The sequence below is a fragment of the Tupaia chinensis genome, unplaced genomic scaffold, assembly GCF_000334495.1.
Source record: "Tupaia chinensis unplaced genomic scaffold, TupChi_1.0 Scaffold140534_1, whole genome shotgun sequence".
Lineage (NCBI taxonomy): Eukaryota > Metazoa > Chordata > Mammalia > Scandentia > Tupaiidae > Tupaia > Tupaia belangeri.
The window spans coordinates 267,690-290,736 of NW_006200409.1; the positions used below are offsets into that span (position 1 = coordinate 267,690).

Consider the following 23,047-nt stretch of genomic DNA (forward strand, 5'->3'; position numbering starts at 1 on the left):
TTTTTTTTGTTTTTGTTTTTGTTTTTTTTTAACTGAAATTGATAACTGTATTTGTGCTCCAGAAAACAGTACATTCCATCTACAATAAGACTCTTAACTGGTCACAGACTAAGAGGTGGAGGGACGGTTAAGACCAGAGGAGTGGTCCAGCACTCAAGGACAGGTTCCATGCACGAAGGCCTAAAGACAAGCAATCCAATGAGCAGAGAGGGGGGACTGATGGCCCCTCGGCACACCACACAGGAGCAAAACCGAAGGGCATTTATTATGTGCAGAAGGCAGATGATGACAGGTAGTGAGTATTGTATTAGGAAGTATTTCAAACACACAGTAAAGTCTTAAAACTTATATATTCAACAACCAGATTTATCCAGTATGAACATGGAACCACATTTCTTTGGTATCTTTAAGTAGTAAGCGACACAGGTAGCAGAATGTATCTTTCCCAGAACAGAATTCTCGTGAATTTGGTATGAATCTTTCATGCAAGACTCATTTGGTACAAAAACTCAGAAGAAAAATCAATAAAAACCGACCTACATATAAGAATGGTAGGTAAGCAAAAACAAATGGAGGCATAAAAAGTCATTTAAAAAAAGGAGACCAAAAAAATCTTCTGATAAACAAAAGCACAGTATGCGGGGTGATTTTTCTGCTAAGTCTGGCCTTTGCTGTTTCCTTTCTCACAAGTGTTTATCTTCAAGACAGAATGTTTCTGAAAGAGAAAAACCAACTATAATTATGCTTATATAAAAACTAAATTTTGTGTTTTTGACTTCTATTTTAAGTACAAGCAAATATCTTTGAACTAAAACTGCACATTCACATCAGATATGTCAGTTTAAAAAAATTAATCACTACCATAACAGTGCTACATGTAGCTGTTTATATTTCCCTGCACAAACAAAGTATAGCTGTCTGCACTTTCCTTCAGATATAAAATACATCTGGGGCTAGCAGGTGGTCTAGCGGTCAAAGTGCTGGACTCCCACATGACTAACCATCATGGTTTGAGTCCCAGACCTGGCAGGTTGAAAATCATGCCAGGCACGTGTGTGCGGATACGTGTTCAAAATCCTGAGAGGAGACTGGAGAAGGGACTGTGGTATAGCCACCACCCCTGCCCCGCCAGGGAATGATTACTCACTTTCCATCTCTCTGTCTCTCCAGTGACTGCATGCACCCTATGGCAAAAACCTTAAAAAATATATCTACCTATATATATGCATAGAAAAATGTGTCGTGACTTTCTCAACAACCCAATATATATAAAATACATCTGATATTACCTTGGGTGTTAAAATATTTCTCACTTTTGAGCAATCTTAGAAGGTTTTTGTATATTCTCATCACCACAGCACTCCTACTTCAGCAATTTTACAACTATTAATAAATTTAACAAATGAAAACATATTTCTCTAGATAGGACAAAATACGTTCACTTTTAAACACACTTTCTCTCTCTCGGAATAATACTTTGAAGGGGAAGGTAAATATTCAACTTTTTTCTTTGGTGCAATTGGGTACATGGGCTTGTGGAGGGAGTGGGGTGAGAAAGAACCTCCTGTGGGGATGGCCATGCCTCAGTCCCTTCTCCAACATCCTTCTTTCAGGCTCTCAGGATTTGGGGCACACACGCCCAGCACATTTTTCTTTTCTTTTCTTTCTCTCTTTTTAATTATTTAATTTTCTCTATTATGTTTTAATTTGACCAGAGAGTGACACAGAGAGAGAAAGGGAAAATGACAAAGTAAGCTGCCAGGTCCAGGACTTGAACCACTGTTGACCATATGGGATTCCAGAGCCTTAATCACTACACCACTCGCCAGCCACTAGCACTCTATCACTTGCCAGTAACTCACACATTTTTCAAGCTGCTGGGTACAGGACTTGAACTATACAGTTGGCCATGTTGAATCCAGCAACCTTAACCATCATGCCACAGGTTGGCCCTCAAGTATACTGGCCCACAGTGAAGTATGTTTACGCAACCATGTATATAATTTCCTTCTCATAATAGAACCCTCTAGTTCTACACGCTGTAGAATTGATCTAACCTAAAAAGGCACTACAGCCTAGCATACAGCTAGCAGCAAAGGGGAGAAGAGAGAACTGAGCTTGAGTATCCATTCTGTGCCTGAATTTGGACAGCCACGTGACCTCTCTGAGCCTCAGCAACTTCCTCATCTGTACAACAGGGTCCACTTTTTTCTCAAGGGATAGTGAAGATGAAGTATGTGACTAGGTGTGAAAATGGTCTGTGAAAAGGGCACTAACCAAATATATGGTATTCTACTATATTCCAATGTAGACAAAATATTGATTTATTCCCACAGTGGGGCTTGGGAGGTCAGTTCAACTACCATGCTTTAAATCAAGGGTTTTTTTGGTTTGCTTTTATTTTAAAAGTTACTAAACACTGTCTTCAATCTATCTAGAAACAACTTAAGTTGTACACATAAGCACTCTCAATATCCTTATGGGAAAAAAAAAGCCTATTACACAGAAAAAAATAAATAAAAAGACATACACGTTAACTAGCTTGATTAAACTATGTTTGATAAACCAGCTTGATTAAAACTACAGTTCGGTGCTAGGATTAAATCCCAGAAGTTCACATCACTGCATATTCCTTAGTCTATGAAATTTAAATTACCATTAAATTTAAGATTTTACACTTAAAACAGCAATAAGTATTTCAACTTAATGTATTAGGGAAGTCTGAAAGTTGTAATTTCAACTATAAGTCAGTTCATAATAGACCAAAATTTGTAACAGAAATAAATAGTGAAACTCAAAACTACGGGTCTTGTATTAATGACATTTAGTTTAGAATTCAACTGTACTTTCCTAAAACAAAACACACAGTAAATTAACACAAGAAAAATGTATTTTAACACATATACTGGTTCCTTGAGAGCAACCAGGACTGCAAGAGACTCACAAAGAGGAATAAGGCCTCTCGAGCTACTCCCCAATGGTCTGATATAAACCGCAATTTATCCAACAGAAGCTTACGTATCAAGTAAATCAAAATTGCTTTCCTTTTAGTTGGAAATTATATCAACTCAAAGTGGTAAGGAAGACAATTTCATTTTGATCAGATGTGCTAACTGGCTAATAACCATAATTTCTTTTCTTTCTTTCTTTCTTTTTTGGAGAGGTTTTTGCTATAGGGCACGTGCGCTCACCAGAAAGACAGAGACAGAGAGAGAGAGACAGAAAGAGAGAAATCACCCCCTAGGGCGGATGGCTACGCCGCAATCTCTTCTCCTCCATTCTCCTCTAGGGATCTTGGGCATGCACGCACATGCACCCAGCGCTGAGTTTAAGCTGCCAGGTTCAGGACTCGAACCACGGTCGACTACATGGGAGTCCAGCGACATAGCCATTATGCTAGCTGCTGGTTCCACTAACCATAATTTCTGAGGGTCATCTTAAGACAGAGGACTTGTTAAAAAAAAAAAAAAGTGCAGCAACTACTAGTTGAAAACTCACCTATGTTCTTTCAGTACTAGAATCACTACAGTCAAAAGAGAATATGGTTTGGGACCAGCAGTTAGCGTAATGGCTATGTCACTGGACTCTCATGTAGTCGACCGCGGTTCGAGTCCCGGACCCGGTGGCTTAAACTCATGCCGGGCGTGTGTGCATGCCCAGGATCCTGACAGGAGAATGGAGGAGAAGGGATTGCAGCATGGCCATCCCTCCTGGGGAGTGATTTCTCACGTTCTGTGTCTCTGTCTCTGTCAGTCTGGAGAGTGCACGTGCCCTATAGCAAAAACCTCTCCAAAAAAAAAAAAGAGAATATGGTTTGTTTGGAAATGAAATAAACCATCAGTGAAGCCCACTTCCCATTCTCAGCCCTTAGGGGTCTCCTCACAAAAAGTGCTAAACATACGTATATGCATATATTTAAGTGCATAAGTACGATCTGAGTTCATTTCTTTTCTCAAATCACATTAACTTATTTCGATAAAATATCTGAAACCTACTCTTTCTGTTCCAACTAGTAATTTCAAATTGATTCACAAATAATTTAAGGCAGAGTTGGTTTTTATCTCATAACACTTCTTAGAAGTCCCTCCACACAGCTATAACATGAGCAGACAGTACGGAATGTATGCTGCAACCTGAACACCCCCGGGGCTCCATACCATCAGCAGTGTCAGAGGGAAATGATCAGACCAGACCTAGGAAGACAGCAAAAACATTACGACCAGACCTCAGACCATGAGTCACAAAATACGGCACTGCCTTTCCACAGGTTTCACTCTGCTGCATCAACCCTGTCAATGTGACTACATTTGTGTTATTGGCGATTCTAGAAGGGGGAAAAACATCAAATTTAACTTACTTAGCTTTTTAACAGTTTCTTCATTTCAATAAATTTATTTTGATTGGTTGGATTGTTTAAGAGGAAGAGAAGAATCTGTTCATGTTTTTCAACCTATGGGTAAAAAAGAAATAGTATAATTCCATTTATAAAAATCTTGGGAGTATAATTTCACTTAAAGGACATTTTACTCACTTGTTTCTGTAGCTCTGTGCAGCAGCAATTCATCTTGTATGTCTTTTCTACAGCAAATGAAAAATAAAAATAAAAAATAAAACATTAGCTAGCACGCAGTGTAAATTAATGAGCAAAACTTGAGAGTCCGCATAGACACAAATCTGTCCGTATGTGGGGTGGGTTCCAACCATAAAGAACCTGACCCAACCATTTGGGATCTGGTGTTATCTATCTACTGTGCGACTTGGGTTTTATCAAGATACCACCTGCACCCAAGGTCCTTCATCTATCACTCGTGAGATAATCTCTCTTTTGGGTTGACGGCAGATCTGCCAAAGATGCATCTTATAAAATACCAGTAAGATCCAATCTTAACTGTATGGGTTCTTTTCATTTGATCAGGATCAGAAGTAAAGTGGAAACGAGGCACATGCAGCGTGCTTCGCACTTCTCAAGCTCTCAGCACCGTTTCTCACAACGTGCTGAGCCTGATCTGAGGAGCTTCGGCACGTGAAAAATGGCTTCCTTCCATCAAGGTGGCAGCTCCAAGGGAGCAGCAAACGTCAGAGTCCTGCCACTGGATTCATAACGGAGGGGGAAGGAGGGGACATGGTCACAGGAAGTGAGGAAAGGCCAGGTTAATGAAACTGACTATGCGTAACTCACTACACTTGCAGACAGGATCTTTACGGAAAGCACCTTGCTTTTTAGATGTGCTGTTTTTTGCCAGACCATATATCACCAGCTTATCGGCTATGTTGATAGTTCCGTTCTCAGAACACTTCTCAACGGACACTGTATGGACATTCTTAGTAACTCCTTTCACAGAAAGCATTACATTCTGATTCAACATCAAGTTTTTTAGTAGGTCTATTATTAATTGAGAATGGCTTCCATTCAATTCCATCAATCCTGGAAAAAAAATGAGTATTACAATTAGTCTTTGAATGCCTTTAAAAAGACAATATTCAGATAAATCATCTAAGTATAATAAGCAAAAGGTTTATTAATTTTTAGCTAGACGTTGGTATGCTTTGTTGTAGTACTGTTGTTGCATAAAATAATAATGTAGGGCCAGCATGTGGTATAGCAGTTATGTTGCTGGACTCCCACACGGCCGACTCCAGTTCGAGCCCCAGACCCAGTGTCTTGAAACTCATGTCAAGCACGTGTATATGCCTAAGATCCCGGGAGGAGGATGGAGAAGGGATTGTGGTGTGACCGTTACCCCTTGGGGGTGATTTCTCACTTTCCCTCTCACTGTCTCTGACTCTCTCCAGTGAGCATATGTGCCTTAAGGTAAAAACCGCTATTAAAAAATAAAGTTTATTCACTAAGCACTTACTGGTCACCTATAATGTGTCAAACACTAAGCCAGGCCTAGAGGAAACAAAAGATTTCTACCTGCCCTTATATATTCTAATGGGAGGAGTGACAGCAGTAAAGATTACTTTTCCAACTCGCTCTCTCTGACCACGCCAAAGGGGACTACAAGGCAATCCGTGTGGTACCGTTTAAAGCTACTTTACAGGCATTGTAGTTCTCTTCAGATTCTAAGGGAAGCACCGAATTATGCAGATTTAGTGTGCAAGAAGGCAGCCAAAAATGGTGTCACCTGAATGCCTCCAGTCCCTAAAGAGAGCTCTGACAAGGCAGAGACCCCAGGGGACCTTAGTTCTTATCCTGGCCCTGCCACTTACTGCTTTGAAAACAGACAAAACAGAATCTCTGAACCTTGCTGCTCTGAAGTAATCTATACAACAAAGACTAACTGAATATAGTTTTTGTAAAGACATAAAGAATAGAGGATATGAGACTAGCAGATGGTGTAATGGTTACATCTCTGGACTCCTACATGGACTGAGGATTGACTCCCAGACTTGGAGGCTTGGAACTCATGCTGGATGCATATGCGCACATGGTCAAAATCTAGAGAGGAGAATGGAGAAGGGACTGCAGGGTGGCCATCCCCCCCGGGGGGTGGTATCTCACTTTCTGTCTGTCTCTTTGGCGAGCACATGCACCATACAGCAAAAAATCTCTCTAAAAAAAGTAAAATAAAGGATATGAAATTTCTTTTATCTTTTGTCTGTTTGTTTTTGTTGTTGTTTGCTATAGGGCATGTGCACTCACCAGAAAGACAAAGAGAGATAGAGTGACAGAAAACAAGAAATCACCCCCCAGGGGGGATGGCCATGCGACAATCCCTTCTCCTCCATTATCCTCTAGGGATCTTGGGCACACATGCACACGCCCCCCGGCATGAGTTTAAGCCACTGGGCCTGGGACTCCAACTGCAGTTGACTGCATGGGAGTCCAACAACATACCCATTATGCCAACTGCTGGTCCCGAAGGATATGAAATTTCTATAAAAACTCTGCTTGATATTTAAGGAATCTGGGCAGTTACTTGAAATATTCACTTGAGTCAGACTAAAAGTCAGAAAACATACGGAGAAAAAAAAAAAAAACTCCACAGGCACCCACATGAAAAAAATGCCTTGTTTACCGTCAAGCGAACATTTAATAATTTGGAATGGAAGCTCCAAGTGGCTGGCAGTGATTGGCTGCACTCTGGAGAGAGGCAGAGTTTCAATGTTTCCGTAGTCTGCATAGAGCACTTTCACATCAGCGTCTGTTGTCTCCAGAACAACTGAACGGTACCAGAAATCGTCACCTGAAAATATAATGCAATCTCAGGAAAGAAGTTATGGTCACTGACTGCCCCCTCACCTTGAGATGGTTATTCATGGTTACATTTATATAACTTAAAAAATTTATGCTGAGGGGCCAGCAGGTAGCATGGCGGTTAAAGGTGGCTGGACACCCACATGGCTGACTGCGGGTCAAATCCTGGAGCTGGCAGCTTGTTTTCTCCCTTTCCTTTTCTTTCTGGTCAATTAAAAAAAAATAAAAATAAAAAAGACAATGAATCAAATTAAATAAAAATAATTCTTTAAAAATAATTAATGCTGAGATTTCTGGATAGAGTCCAGATTAAATATAAGCACTAATTTCTAGTTATTCTGAATTCTACTAAAAAGACAGTTAACAGGATTAAAAAAAAAAAAGCCATAAAGCACCAACAAGACGATATGATACTGGAAACTGGAAAGCAGATGCATAAATAGTGTATTCTAGCAGAGCTAGGACAACTCAACCAAAGCTGGCAAGTGAGAAAGCCAAAAGAGCATTCCAGTTTGCATCTCAAATCTCCAACCCCCAAGGCTCAGTAACTGATGCTACTCATTCAAAGGAAAGAGTAGATGGAGCTAGAAAGGAGGACTGGGCAAAGGAAGCAGAGTTATTTCTCAAGATATCAGAATAGACTTACGTTCATAAACACATTTATGTCTAATAACTACGTTAAAGTTACTAAAGAGAAAGGTAAGCTTCATGTTCACCTGTTTTAATAAAGCTCAAGAGCCAGCAGGCATAGTGGTTAAAGCTCTGAACTCCCAGTAGGCCAACCACAGTTTAAGTCCTGGACCCACCAGCTTGAGACTCACACCAGGCATATGTGTGTGTGTATGCCTGAGATTCATACTGGGCATGTGTGTATGCATGCCTGACATTCACACGGGGCATGTGTGTGTGTATGCCAAAAATTCCAAGAGGAGAACAGAGGAGAAGGGATTGTGGTGTGGCCATCCCTCTGGGGAGTGATTTCTCACTTTCTCTGTTTCTTTGTCTTGAGAGAGCACACACGACCTACAACAACAACAAAAAAAACTCTCAAAAATTAAATAAATAAATGAAACTTAGAATGCCTTTCCTCTTTCCAGGCAACTGTTCCCACACAAGGACAGAAGACTAGCAGTGTCTTCTCCAAAGATGATGATGTAGACAGACTACGGACTGGGAAAGGTGAACCAGAGCAGAGGAAGAAGAGTTTACAAAAACCTTGTCGGCAAGTTATGTACTCCAGGCTGAGACATCCATCCTAAACGAGAGTACCTCATAATACGAACATGGGAGCTCCCCAGTGGGGTGCCAGAGCCAGATCACCCTTTAGAGAAAGCCACTGGTAGGCAAGCCTTGCCCGCACACACAGAAACTTCCAAGAAACTCTTTAGTGCCCGCCCTCTCTTAAATATAGGAACAGCAGATAATCACCAGATATTTGAAGAAAACATCTACACCATGACAAAAAAGACAAAAACAACCAAAAGAGGACCTCAAAGAAACACAAAGGGAGGAGAGGACAATAAAAACTAAAAGAATGACAGTAATGTTCTGGGAGAAATGGTTTTCTGCCCTTCAAACAAGAATAAGCTAATATTAAAACATACACATACACAAGAGACCAAAACCAGCTACCAGAACTAAAAAACAAAGCTGGAAGATGGGACTGAGGACATTGCTTGAAAAACATAAAAGGTATGAAAGAGCAAGAAAGGAAACTTAGCAGAAGAGTTTAGGCCTAATACAAGATTTTGAGTTCCTAAAACAAAAAACAGAAACCGAAAAAAGGGAGTTAAAGTACTAATTCAGGAAAATGGCTCGAAACTGAAGCTCATTCATCTCTAGACTTATTGCTCCCCCTACCACTCCACTGACTGCCCAGCACAAGGGTGGAAAGAAAACCGTCACACTGTCACATCACGAATTTCAAAACTTAGGACAAAGAGCATTGTGAAAGTTCCATGAAAGAAAAAAATATGTGCAAAGTTTGCAGAATCCAGAATGCAGCTCTATCTTTTGACCAGCAGCACCAACAGCTAAAACAGTAAAATACCTTCAAAATGTTGAGGGTAAGATGATTTCCAACCTAGAATTCTATATGCAGGCAAGCCATTATGTAACTATGAGGGTAGATTAAAGACTTGGGGGGGGCAGCAGGTGGCGTAGTGGTTAAAGTGCTGGACTCCCACCTAGCTGACCACGGTTTGAGTCCTGCCCCTTGAAAAATCACACCAGGCACGTGTACATGCCCTAAATCCCAAAAGGAAAGTGTTGGTGAGGCCATCCCCTCTATGGAGTGATTTTTTACTTTCTCTGTCTCTGATGAGTACACACGTCCTATAGCAAAAATCTCTCCAAAACAATAACAAAAAGAATAGACTTTTTCCAAGATGGGAGATAAAATTCATCTCAACACGTTATCTTTTCTCAGCTTCTGGGAATAGGACCCACCCAAATATTTACTGGAGTAAGTCAAAGTTAAGATATCCAGAAAACAAAGCCAGACGAAGTGGAGAGAAATCTAGCCAACGAAGTGGGATGAGAGGAGTTCGGGAAACAAACGATGGTGCTGAAACAACTCACAGCATCAATGGCGAGGAGAAATTCCAAGACGACAGGTCAGGTCTGCGGGAGAAGCAGTCTGGATAGGAGCAAGTGAAAAGGCTGAAGGTGGCTGGGATGTGATAGAGGCTAATAAAGTACACAAAGTCCTCTTTGAGGAAATTTTAGTGCAGAGAAATAGAGTCAGTGAAAGTACAACAAACACTGACAACAGAAGCCACAGAAGAGAAGCTTAACACAGTACGTGGCTGAACTGTAACAAGTGTTAATGCGTTCATAATGAAGTAACACATATTCTTATTTGGAAAGGAAGGAAATTGTAGATCCAGTTGTGATACGAAAGAAAAATAAAACTAGGGACTGACGTCAGCAAGACAGTAGGGTAGAAGGGTCCCCAGCCTGCATTCCCCAACCAGAAACAACCTAGGCAGCATCCTCTGGTGTCTCTGGAAGCTTTCAAATCCAGGTAGAAGATTTTGAAAACCCAGTGGAGCCCAAGGCAGCGAAGGACTTCTTGAGAAGGCTAGCAGCAGACTCTAGGCTCCCAGCCCTGGCTGATCCCTGGAAGTCTCCCTGCTCTGCTGCTAACTCAGCTTCAGCCATGCTTGCTTGTCACCCTGCCATCAGCCCCACCTGCCCAGAGACTGGCGGGACCCTTACCATTTAGGGCCCTGGTCACTAACAGGCTCGGCCAACCAGAACTCACTGCAAACCTTGAAGCAGCCCTGCAACCTGGTTCTAGCCCCATTTCACCTCAACCTCTGAGGCAAACCAGAATATTCATTGCAAATATCATTTAACAAAGGAAATCTGTTAATATAAAATGTTAAAAAGAACGGTTAAAGTGTACCTTAATCAGATTCCCTGAGGCATTTCATTCTTCTTTAAGTATATTCACAAACACAGCTCTATACATTATTTGCAATCTCTCCATATATAAATACTATATAATACAGCATGGTTATCTAAAGTTAGTTACATGTATAAATCATATCACAGCCTTGCCTAGAAACAATTTACATGGAATAGAAAAGCTGAATGACCCCACAGGAACATACAGATTTATTAGCATATGGGTTTAATTCATATGGTTTTGAATCTATAAACATAAGAATTAAATCCACAGTCTTCCTCTGCCTCATTTCTCTAACAAATGAAATTTGCATCGAATGTAACAAATGTACACAATCTCATAAAAGAGAATAGACTAAATATTTCTCTTTAATATTGCACCTGAAGAAACCTTACCTGTGTATCTGGCACAGCACGCATCTCCAATTTTTAGTCTATAGGATGGCCGACTTTTCTGAGCATTGCAATATTCCAACAATTCAGCTGTCAATACACATAATTTTTCCTGATTTCCTAAAATAACATGGAAACAATTTTTTTGTGTGAAATTGCCAATGCTACTGTGAACACTATAAAAATCATGTCAATCTAATCCATCAAAAAACCTTCTGAACATTAAAATATATATTTATAAAAATATATACACCCACTATTGGTTGTATTGGGGAAGGTACACAACACAGGGAGAGGAAGGTAGGAAGCAACTGGTGGGCCAGTTTCTCGGAAAGGATGGTTTTGTAATAGTATGACCGACTTTATGAACATCAATTTTCAAAACGGTTTGGTATACTTTTTAATAAATGTGTTATGTATTTAATAAAACAAAGTCTTCCAGGGACTGGCAGACTTCATCATACCATATGCTGTTGTCAGGATGACATTTTTGGTAATACTAGAGTTACATTTTAAAAGTTATTGGAATTACCACTATTTCAGATCTGATGATTTCAAACAAAGGTCTGTTATTTCAGCTTTATAGCACCTGCAGATTATTCTGATACCACCCAACTTGCATGCTAATTCACCTTCAGATACTACAAGAATAAATACAGATATACTTAAAAGATTTCTTAATTGCAAAATTCCATTAAACAAGAAAGGAAACTTAAAAATCAATTTTTGGCTGAGCCACAATGGCAAACTGGTAGTGTAATACTCTGCAATTCTGAAACCCATATGGAAGGTAGGAGTTTGGTTCCTAAGTCGACCTGTACTCCCAAGGCTCGTGCATATGCTTGTCATCCCGGCTGGCTGGGAAAGGGAGGAATCATAGCATCCTCTTGTTAAAGGTGGCATACATGCTCGCTCGTACGTGCTCTCTCTCTTTCTGTGTATGTGTATATAAATAATATATGTGGGTTTTTTTTAACTTAAGTCATTTTTTTTTTGAGGTTTTGCTTATAGCATGCGTGCACTCTCCCAAAAGACGAGAGACAGAAAGTGAGAAATCAGCCCCCTCCCCACCCAGGGGAGATGGCCACACCGCAATCCCTTCTCCTCCATTCTCCTCTCAGGATCTTGGGCATGCACACAAACGCACCCAGAATGAGTTTAAACCACCGGGTCTGGGACTCTAACTGCAGTAGACTACGTGGGAGTCCAGTGACATAGCCATTATGGTAACTGCTGGTCCCAATTTAAATCAATTTTTAAAAGTTACTTTTCTTCATGATTAGTTCCGGTGTAGAACAATTCTCTAAGTTTCTAAAATATAGGAAAGCTATGTTACAGACTGATGATAAAGTCTCAATATATATGTGACGGTTTTGGTTCAAACTCATTTAAATGGCTGTAGAAGTTTAGCTTAGTAAATACTTTTCACTATATATAATACATGTTTTAAAACAAGAACTTACACAGTAATAGGGACACTGTTTTGTCATTATCAAGAACATGCTACCGAGTGGGTGCTAGATATAGGGAATACTCTTCTCGTCTCCCTTTGTGTTTTTAATTATACTTTTTTTGAGAGAAACACGCAAGCACCCTGAATTGGGTCTCACCCTCAATCCTCTTATGTATCCCAGCCAACCAATATTACGAGCTCATGTGCATACCCCAGTGTGCACGGCTGCCCTGGGCTGAACCCTGATCGCCCCATGGCTTCCAGCATTGCAAAGTGTTGCACTACCATGGAGCAACCACAGCTGGATCCCATTTATCTCTCTATAACTAAACTGGACTCACACGTTATGATCAGTTCTTCCCTCAGACACTGAGTAGAACTAAAGTAAGCACCTTCCTCTTCTCCCCTCCCTTCCCAAGTCATTCTAGACAGGCACTTTCATTATACTGTTTGAAAACGAGCACAGATAGGTCTCCAAATTTGCTTTCTTACCTGACATCTCATTTGGCAGGGCATAAAATAAGTAAGGATTTACAATTTCTAATATGCTTGCTTGTATAGTTTTATTAACTGGTAATTCTATTGTCTTCCATGGCTCAACTGAAGGTTCAGCTGAACAGATGGCTAAAAAGAGTAACAAAACACAAGTTTTCTAAGAAAATACATACAATTTACTATGGTTTCCCAGTAATATACTTAATTCAGTTACTTTCAGGCACTAATTAACAACATTATCAAATTTTCAAACAATCTTATTCAATCTGAGGAATTCTATAGGATTTTCAAAAAGTTCAGTCTATAGTGAGAATCCTTAAAACTATTACACTTCTATAGCATATTTCTAAAGTATGTTTTCATTTCTGCTGTAATTTTACATAATTGTTAAAAGTTTCTCAAACTTCAGGACCAGCAGTTAACGTAATGGCTATGTCGCTGGACTCCCATGTGTCGACTGTGGTTTGAGTCCTGGACCTGGTGGCTTATACTCACGCCGGGCGTGTGCGCGTGTGTGCCCAAGATCCAGAGAGGAGAATGGAGGGGAAGGGATTGCGGCATAGCCATCCTCTCCCAGGGGGTGTTTTCTCACTTTCTGTCTCTCTCTGTCTTTATAGTGAGCGCACACACCCTATAGCAAAAACATCTCCAAAGAAAGAAAAAAAAAGTTTCTCAAACTTCAAGAGATGCTTATCTATGTGATGCATTTACCTGATAACTACATTAAAAATGAGTACAATGTTTAATAAAACAATCAGGTTTTAAAACAAATTCATATTAAATAAATTTTAATAACCTATTATAGCCTATTATTATTTAGGTTTTTTACCACAGGGTACAAGCACTCAGAGGAGACAGAGATGAACAGAGAAATCAACCCCAATTGGGGATGGCCATGCTTCAATCCCTTCTCCTCTTGGGATTTTGGGCATACAAGAACACATGCACTTGGCATAATTTTTAAAACGAAGTCCAGGGTTTGAATCACAGTTGGCCGTGTGGACTTCCAGCGCCTTAACTACCATGGCTCCCACTGGCCCCATCTTTTAATAAGCTATTATAAAACTATGTCTACAAAGAGTATTTCTACCAGAAGATTATGTAATTTATAATGGGACAAATTTCCCAGTTATAATATTGAATGGTAACCGAAACTTAAATAACAAAGAAATGTTCTAAAAATGTTACCTTGGAGCCCGTGGGCATCGGTTTGAGGATCATGCTTATTCACAGGTCTGTTTAGTAAGTCTTTATATGGTGAATCAGCTTTTAAAACCAAATGTTCTTCATTCAGAACATCACTAATTATTCTGGGATAAGACGTGGAAAGATCAGTGAGTTCAATTCCCACCCCATTTTCAGTGATTTCAGCCACTCTCGCTTGGAGTTTTATCCCTACAACACACTTCTGAAATCTTGCAATGGCTTCTTTAGTCCAATGTTTGTTTCCAGGCTGTACATCTGGAAAATAAGAACACTGTTAAAAAGAACCCTACTGACCAGCTACATTTTTCTTCAGTGGTATGCAGGTCTGAGTCCTTGCCAAGTTTATTAATTAAGTCAGTAATCTTGACTATTCTTTATTAGTATTCAATTATATATCTATATCCACCATGACTGAGTTTTAGAAGGCTCAGTAACTTTCCTTACTTTTCCCACTAACACCTTTACCTGGCAAACAAACAAAAATAAAGGTAATACCTTCTTGTAGAATCTCGCATGATGTTCCATTACGCACACAATGATGAGTTACCAATTACGCTGACAAAAAATGTCAACTGATGAAACTTTCATTTATGTGAACAGTTTTCTAAGTATAATTTCAAAATGTCATTTTAAATTAGACAAAAATTACTTTTATTGAACAATTTTGGTGGACATTCTTTTCTTAACAGAGAGTCTCAAACTGAAGTGTGCATTTAAATCATCAAAGACTGTGGGATCCTAACCTGGAGTTTCTGCTTTAGTAGGGATAGGGATTGAAACTCTGATCTTTTATTTAAGTTTAGCTTTACCCATGAGAGAAAGCGCATTCACAAGAAAGAGAAAGAGAAAAACACCTCAAGCAATGGGGCCTGGTGATGCCACATTCCCTCCCCACCAAAGCCCTCACGTCCTGCCTGATGCCTGTGGGTCCAGATGTGAACCCTAATCAGCCCCATGGGATCTGGCTTCCCCTGCATGGCACCCTATTGCTGTGCCATGGGGCTTGGCCTAGAAGCTGTTTATAACAAGTTCCTGGTGATGCTCCTGGTTTGGGGGCCACATTTTAAAAAGCACAGACACAAAATATAGTCATATTTTATGAACAATAATCCAAGAACGATAATCCAAAACATACCTACTGTAATGCAAGTAGAAAAAAGCCAAATATTCAGAAGGAGAGAAAACCACGTATCTCTACGCTTCCAAATGTGACGACTATTCACATTTTGAAACCTAACCTACAACTTTTACCCAATACACACATCCTGTCCTGCAACAGCAGCGGCTTTTACATGCAGAAGGCCTTGCATCGTCAAGTGCATGCACACGCTTGTGCTTCTCTCTCGCTCTATTTTTTTTTTTCTTAATTTTTGTCAGAGGGCGTAGGTGCTTCCAGAGACAGGGTGAGAAAGAGAGAAAGCACCCCTACAAACCCTGTGGAGGATGTTCACACTGCAATCCCATTGTGTCCATTTCTCCCTCCTTTCAGGATTCTGGGCATGTACACATGCCTCGCAGGTTTCTCAAGGCACAGGGTTTGGGGCTCGAATCACGCTGCTGGTCACGTGGCATCCAGCCTACTAACCACCACGCCACAGTTGTGCCCAAAGTGCCTTTATTCTTAACAATTCTTTGAGGATGCTTACCATTATTTTCTAGATGGGAAAATGGAAGTATAGAAACATCATGGGACCAGCAGTTAGCGTAATGGCTATGTCGCTGGACTCCCACATAGTCGACCGCGGTTCGCGTCCCGGACTCGATGGCTTAAAACTCACGCCGGGCGCGTGTGCGTGCATGCCCAAGATCCTGAGAGGAGAACGGAGGAGAAGGGACTGTGGCGTGGCCATCCCCCCTGGGGGGTGATTTCTCGCTTTCTGGCTCTCTGTTTCTGTCTGTCTGGTGAGCACACGCGCCCTATAGCGAAAACCTCTCCAAAAAAAAACATCAAATAATCTGCCTAAACATACAATAGCTAGCAGGGAGCTGAGTTGGTATTAGAGTCTCTTCTCCTAATCACAATGCTGTCTTATTTATTTATTTATCCCATTTATATGGGATCATGGGACAGGCAAGTGGCATGGTAGTTAAGGGTGCTGGACTCCCACATAGTTGATGGCGGTTCAAGTCCTGAACCTGGCGATTTGCTTTCTCACTTTCCCTCTCTCTCACTCTGTCATTCTCTGGTCAAATTTAAGCAAATAAACAAAGTTAAGTAAAATGATTCTTTAAAATAAATAAATAAATGAATACATGGGATAGTCAGGAAAGTCATGATATATTTTTGCATAGAAAAATACATCAAGACTTTCCTGACCCCACCCCTCCACACATAAATATATATACACATACATATATACATACATATACATTCCCATAGACATACACATATATACAATACACACACACACACACATATATATAAAATTGCTAGTGAGTGTGTGAGTCTGCCAGAAAAAGACAGAACATGAGGAAGAAAACATACCCCATGGTCATGCTGCAATCCCTTCTCCCATTTCTGTATCCTGGATTTTGGGCACATATGCATCCAGTATATTTTTTAATCATGGCTGGCCTTGAGGGATCCAGCTCCCTTAACCACTGAGCTATGGAGCTGGCCCAATCCTGTGTCTCTTATATAACTCATTTTCTTTAATTAACATGCATAATTCTTCCTAACAACGGTGTACATATTTGACACCATTTTAATGACTGTGAACTGATGGCAAACACTTAAATTCAACTGAGTGCCAGACCCTGTCCTGAATATTCATCTAATCCTCACAACATATCTACAAAATAGGTACTATCATTACCCATTGTATTAATATGATCATTTAACCCTTTGTTATTGGCTATGTGGTTGGGTTTTTTTTTTTTTTTTTTTTTTTTTTTTTGCTCCTATTAACAGGAGACTAACACATTTCCTTGTAGTTGAACTTTATGGAATGCCCAGATTACAATGGAATAAATCACTAAAAGCAAAACTGCTAATTCAAAAGGTGTGAATATTTGAGGCTCTTAAGAAATTCTGCAAAATGTCTTCAAGAAGGTTGCATCTGCTTTCATTCTCGTTAGCAGAGAAAAGCAGCTGCTTCTGGGCTGATGCCAACACCTGACATTTTGGCCACCAGATTCTAAAAACATTTAAACTTTATAATGTGAAGTAGGATCCTCTAACTCACACAAAATGTTAAAATTATAGTGATAAATGCGTTAAAGAAGATATGCTCTAAATATTAGAAAACAGTTGAGAAAATGTCTAATTCCACCATACCTACTAACCAGCACTGTATCCCTTGAAATGGAAGTTTCAGAAACTTGGGCGTTATCATCTGGAGTTCATGTGCACTAACTTCTTCAATGTTTCCATAATCCACAAAATGCACTTTAACACGTCCATTGGGCAATATTTCCTTGACCAAAGCACGATACCAATTACCATCACCTGGATTTAATACAAAGTTTGTGACATGAAACATTATTCTTCTGTTCACATTTGAAATGTTTATCTTGAAGACACTCTGTTTCAAGTAAATATTTGCTGTTTTCTCTCAGATCATGCCTTTAGTTTTTTTGTTTTAAATAAATGAGAATTCTCAAAATCCATTTTTAGATCATCTCCAAAAGTTTACAGTACTACACTTCACATCCGATACAAAGATTTCATTCATAACTTATTCTGTAAATATAATGTAAAGGTAAAGGTAAGACTCAATAAACTTGAGCTACTTGTCTATTTTCAAGTCTTATAATATCTTCACTGTTAATAGCTTAGTAATGTTCCCTGGTAAAATAATATTCCAAAATAAATAGTAAGCCTCTGGCAATGAAATGGAAGTGTCTTATCAGAGACATTTTCAAAAGAAACAGTTACAAAAGAAATGACAAACCTACAGCAAGAAGTTCTTCCTTTATCTAAGTTACTTACATGTTATCAGAAATTCTGGCAGAAAAAGCATTAAAATAATGTTGAAGGATCAGCAGATGGCACAATAGTTACGTCGCTGAACTCCCCATGTAGTCAACTGCAGTTCGAGTTCCAGACCTGGTAGCTTAAAACTCACACTGGGCACGTGCGTGCATACCCAAGATCAGATCCCGAGAGGAGAATGAAGGAGAAGGGATTGCAGTATGGCTCTTCTCCTGGGGGAGGTGGGGTGGGGGGAGGGGGTGATTTCTCACTTTCTCTTTGTGTCTCTCTGGCAAGCACATGTGCCTTATGCAAAATTCTCTCTCTAAAAAAATTAATAAAATAAAAAGAATATTGAACAACGTTCAAGCAAGAAACTATCATTTCAGGGTTCTTCATAACAAAGAGACACAGGACAAATACCTGACATAAAAAAAAATTTAATTTTATTTAGTATTATTTTTTAATTTGCTATAAGGCACATGCATTCACCAGAGAGAGACAGAGAGAAAATTAGAAAGCAAGCTGTCAGGTATGGGACTTGAACTACAGTCAACCATGTGGGAGTCCAGTGTCCTAACTGCCATGCCACCTGCTGGTCCAATACATGCCATTTTAAACTTTTTTTAAAGAATTATTTTATTGAGTTTATTTATTATTATTACTTTTTAATTTGAGCAGAGAGAGAGAAGAGAAAGTGAGTCTGGGACTCAAACCAAGGTCAGCCATGTGGGAGTCCAGCACCTAACTACCACGCCACCTGCCAACCCCAATACATGACATTTTAAGCATTCATTTAGTCTTTGCTGTGAAAAATATTCACTTTAACATTGGGAAGAAAATGTGCACTATAAACAATGGCCGATCATCAACAAACAACAGGTTCTAATCAAGGTTACATTGCAACTTACCTGCAAAAAAGGCACAACAAGGTTGCCCTACTTCTGCCTTAAAACCATTAGGCAACTTCTGCTGGCAAAATTCTGCTAGTGATTTGTTTAAATCTTTGAGTTTCTTTAAAGCTGAAAATGTAAGGCATATAACATATGGCATTTAATATTTTCAAAATATAGAACATACATTTTCCTTTGAAGTCAGAAAAAGTTTGGATCATAAAAACCTCAGGTACATCCCCAAACAACTATTAAGTTGACCAAATGTCTTTTCTTCTTAAGAAATTACTGGGCGAAAGGCTGGCCCTGTAGCCTAGTGGGTGAGGGTGCTGGTTCCCATATGGCCAGCTCGTTTCAATCCTGGCCCCAGCAGCTTGAAGAACATGCCAGGCACGAGTACATGTGTGCCTAAATTCCTGACGGGATGGAGAAGTGGAGAAGAAAGGACTGTGGTGTGACCACGTCCCACTGGGGGATGCTTTCTACCTTTTTCTCCATTTCTCTTTGGCAAGCACGTGTACTTTCAGACAAAGTAAAAGAAAAAAACTATCAGGCAAATAGCCCGTTATTTAGTCAATACTCTCAATAAACACAGTACCTACAATTTACTGGGCAACAGACACAACCATGGCATTATTAGTAGTATAAACCAGATCATGAGCTTTGTAGGTGGTCAAGGATACACGATACAGGTTTATACAGAAAGTGACATAAAGCTGTCGTGAAAGAGTAAACACAATCACTCAAGAAACAGCACAGATCAGGGCCGGCAGGTAGCGTGGTGGTTAAGGGTGCTAGACTCCCACATGGCTGACCGTGTTTTGAATCCCGGACTTGGTGGCTTGCTTTCTCACTTTCCTTCTCTCTCATTCTTGCTCTGTCCCTCTCTCGTCAAATTCAAATAAATAAAGTTAAATAAAATAATTTTTGAATTAAAAAAAGAAATAGCACAGATAATGTATGCTAAGGAAATGTGGAGAACTCATGAGCCATGTGTGCTGCAGGATTCATGGAGAAATCTGAAATGGAACACCTGTGACAGAAAGGATGGGGCATTCCAGAAGGAACTGAAACAAAGTACAGAATTGCAGAATCTGGCAGCCAGAAAACACCTGGTGGGCTGCAGTCTAACCAAGAAGAGGAATGGAAAGATGAGCTACTGAAGAAAATAGCACAGATGTGCTCAGAAACATACAGACCAGAGAACATTAGGAGATAAATAGGTGTGATCCAGTAGGAAGAAGAAAAGTAATGCCTTTTTAAGTATGTGACAAAAGCTCATTCACACAAATGAAAACTAAATTACAGTGAGTTAGATTTTTTTTTTTTTCTTAGAGAGGTTTTAGCTATAGGGTGCATGCACTCACCAGAAAGACAGCAAGTGAGAAATCACACCCCCAGGAAGGATGGCCACGCTGCCATCTCTTCTCCCCCATTTTCCTCTCAGGATCTTGGGCATGCACGCACACTCGCCTGGCATGAGTTTAAGCCACCAGGTCGGGGATTCGGACTGCGGTTGACTATATGGGAGTCCAGCAACATAGCCACTATGCCAACTGCTGGTCCCATGAGTTAGAATTTTCATCTTTCAGATTGGTCAAAAGAAGCTTAAGAACACACCTCTGGCAATTGGAAATGGTGTAGAAAAAGACACCTTTGAATGCTGTTGCTGGGGAATTGCTTGGCTGATCTTGGAAGGGTACCAGGTCTCAAATGCACAAGCACGACTTACTCTTTGATCTATCAATTATAATGTTAGCAATCTGTCCCAAGGATACTCCCAGAGTAAAATCAGAGTTTAAGGACTTGTTTCAGTAATGAAAGTTTGGAAAGACTATTCCTCTATTTAGCCCCACCTAGGCTAATTAAATTAGGGTAACCTACACAATGGAACACCACGAAAAAGAATGGAATGAAAACCAAACACCAATGTGGTGTCTTGCATTGGATCTTAGAACAGAACAAGGGCATTAGTGGGAAATACAGCAAAATGCAGATAAAGTCTGGAGCTCAGTTAATAGCACTATACTACTGTTAGTCATTTAGTTTTAATGAATGTATCATAATTATGTAAGGTGTTAACTACAGAAAAACTAAGTGAGGGATATACAGAACTCTCCACATCTTTGCAACTTTTCTATAAATCTAAAACCGTTCCAAAATACAAGCTATGTTATAAAGAATGGGCCCAACCACGGAGGTGCAGGAGGTGCGGCACCAGGCAATGCTGGAGCCAGGTATAAAACTGCAGTGTGGAACAGGGGCTGACCCAAAGCACACCGGGGCCCATGCACTCCCATTGATCATGCCTGGCTAGAAGGCTGGCAGTTCATCGCAATGTGGTGAGAACTAGTCCAGAGTGCCCGTGTCTCTTCTTCCCCCCACCTCAATAAAAACCATTTTTAAAAATTAAAAATAAAAGGAACAAGAATGAATAAAACACTATGTGATAAAGGATGCTAAGAGTAAGAGGGAAAAAAAGTAAAGACACAAATCATTTACAATGTTTTACCATTTATGAACCCATAAATGAATACATACATACAAATATATATACAGATGACCTCTAAAAAGATTCTTAGAAAAATTATAGGGTGGCTGAAGGATATTTAGAAAACTGAAAAGCAGAACTAAGAAGCTTCCTTTTTAACCCATAATCTTTTAAAACTTGAATTTTATACCATGTTTGTACAGTCAACTATAAAAATGTAAAAGGAATTTGGAAATGTTCACTTTTATCATATGTGCAGTAGTGGCCTATGTACCAGACGACTCTGAGTAAAGGGACGACAGACTTCACGACTTGGAAGTCAGAAAGGGACTTAGTTACTACCTATTTACTATCCTCATTGAGAGGGGTGAAAACTAAGATCTGGAGAAAATAAAGTCAATAATCTTCACCAGAATGGCTAAAACTTAAAATACGAAGTGTTTGTGAGGATGTGGAGCAACCAGAAGTCTAAAACTGAGGACTGTCATAAACATTTTGGAAATGACATTCCACAACCCACACTGAAAGTACACATACCCGTTTATGACCCAGTAATTGCATTCCTAGATATAGGAAATACATATGGGAACCAAATTTGTTCAAGATGTTCCATATCAACATCATCTCATAGCCCAAATGAGAAGCCGAATATTCCATAGCAGAAGGAAAATAATAAACTGTAAGACCTTCACAGAACAGAGCGCTATACAACAATGAAGAATGAGCTGCTGCTCCATGTGACAACAGTCCCACCATGTAGAAAAAGGAGAGTACCAGGGCCCACAGGAGCACGTGCCACCATCCCACTTATGTACAGTCCAAAATGAGGAAAACTCGTCTAGGCTAGCAGAAGGCAGCATAGTGTTTACTTTTGAAAGAGAGGGGTAGTAAGAGAAAATATGAAGGAATCGTCCATGACATTAGTAATATTATTTCTCTTTCCTTTCCCAGGTGAGATGACAACACACACCATCATGATCACAGTTTCTGTTTGATTGCGAAAGGATGTGTGCGCTTGCCGAGAAAGCAAGCACACTCCACGGGGCATGGGCATGCTGCAATCCTATTCTAGTCTCCATCCTGCTGGGACATGCAGCACACGTGCGCATATACCCAGTGTGCTATCAAGCCGCCATGTCTGGGATTCAAAGCAACGTAGGCCATGCGAGAGCCCACACTCTTAGCCACTAGGCTACAGAGCCAATGCCCTGCTCTGTTCTACCTAGAGTCTTGCGAGGTTGCCCCAGGCCAGCTTTGAGCTCAGGATCCTCCCAATGCCTCCTCCAGAGTCATTATTATAGATGTATATCACAACGCCCGGTCTTTGCTAAAGTTTTATTTCTTGACTTAGAGGTTTTCTTACACAGAGGCATTGTCTTTGTGATAATTCACCATGCTACAGTATTCATTCACTCCTTTATGTATGTTATACTTTAAATCCACAATTAAATTTAATTCCAAAAGTAAATTTAGGAAACATGTGAATGGATATTAAAACCCAGGAGGAAACAAATCTAAAGTTTAAGTGGGGGGGGGGGAATCTACAAATCCTACACTGGCTTAAATATAAAGCAAGATTTCTGGCAATAGA

At 40.0% G+C, this 23,047-nt stretch overlaps 1 protein-coding gene across 1 annotated transcript in view; it reads right to left on the minus strand.

Moving 5' to 3' along the window:
- Nucleotides 1-14: 14 nt before the first annotated feature.
- The window catches only part of TDRD1 (tudor domain containing 1), a 77,661-nt gene continuing 54,628 nt past the window's right edge, over nt 15-23,047 (minus strand). Inside the window, exons 18-26 of the mRNA XM_006162761.2 lie at nt 17,437-17,607; nt 14,142-14,414; nt 12,951-13,082; nt 11,009-11,125; nt 7,023-7,190; nt 5,213-5,425; nt 4,532-4,578; nt 4,358-4,450; nt 15-715 (exon numbers count right to left, since the gene is read on the minus strand). Of these exons, the coding sequence (XP_006162823.1) occupies nt 4,358-4,450; nt 4,532-4,578; nt 5,213-5,425; nt 7,023-7,190; nt 11,009-11,125; nt 12,951-13,082; nt 14,142-14,414; nt 17,437-17,607 (1,214 nt within the window). The 3' untranslated portion in view covers nt 15-715. The remainder of the gene's footprint in view (nt 716-4,357; nt 4,451-4,531; nt 4,579-5,212; nt 5,426-7,022; nt 7,191-11,008; nt 11,126-12,950; nt 13,083-14,141; nt 14,415-17,436; nt 17,608-23,047) is intronic.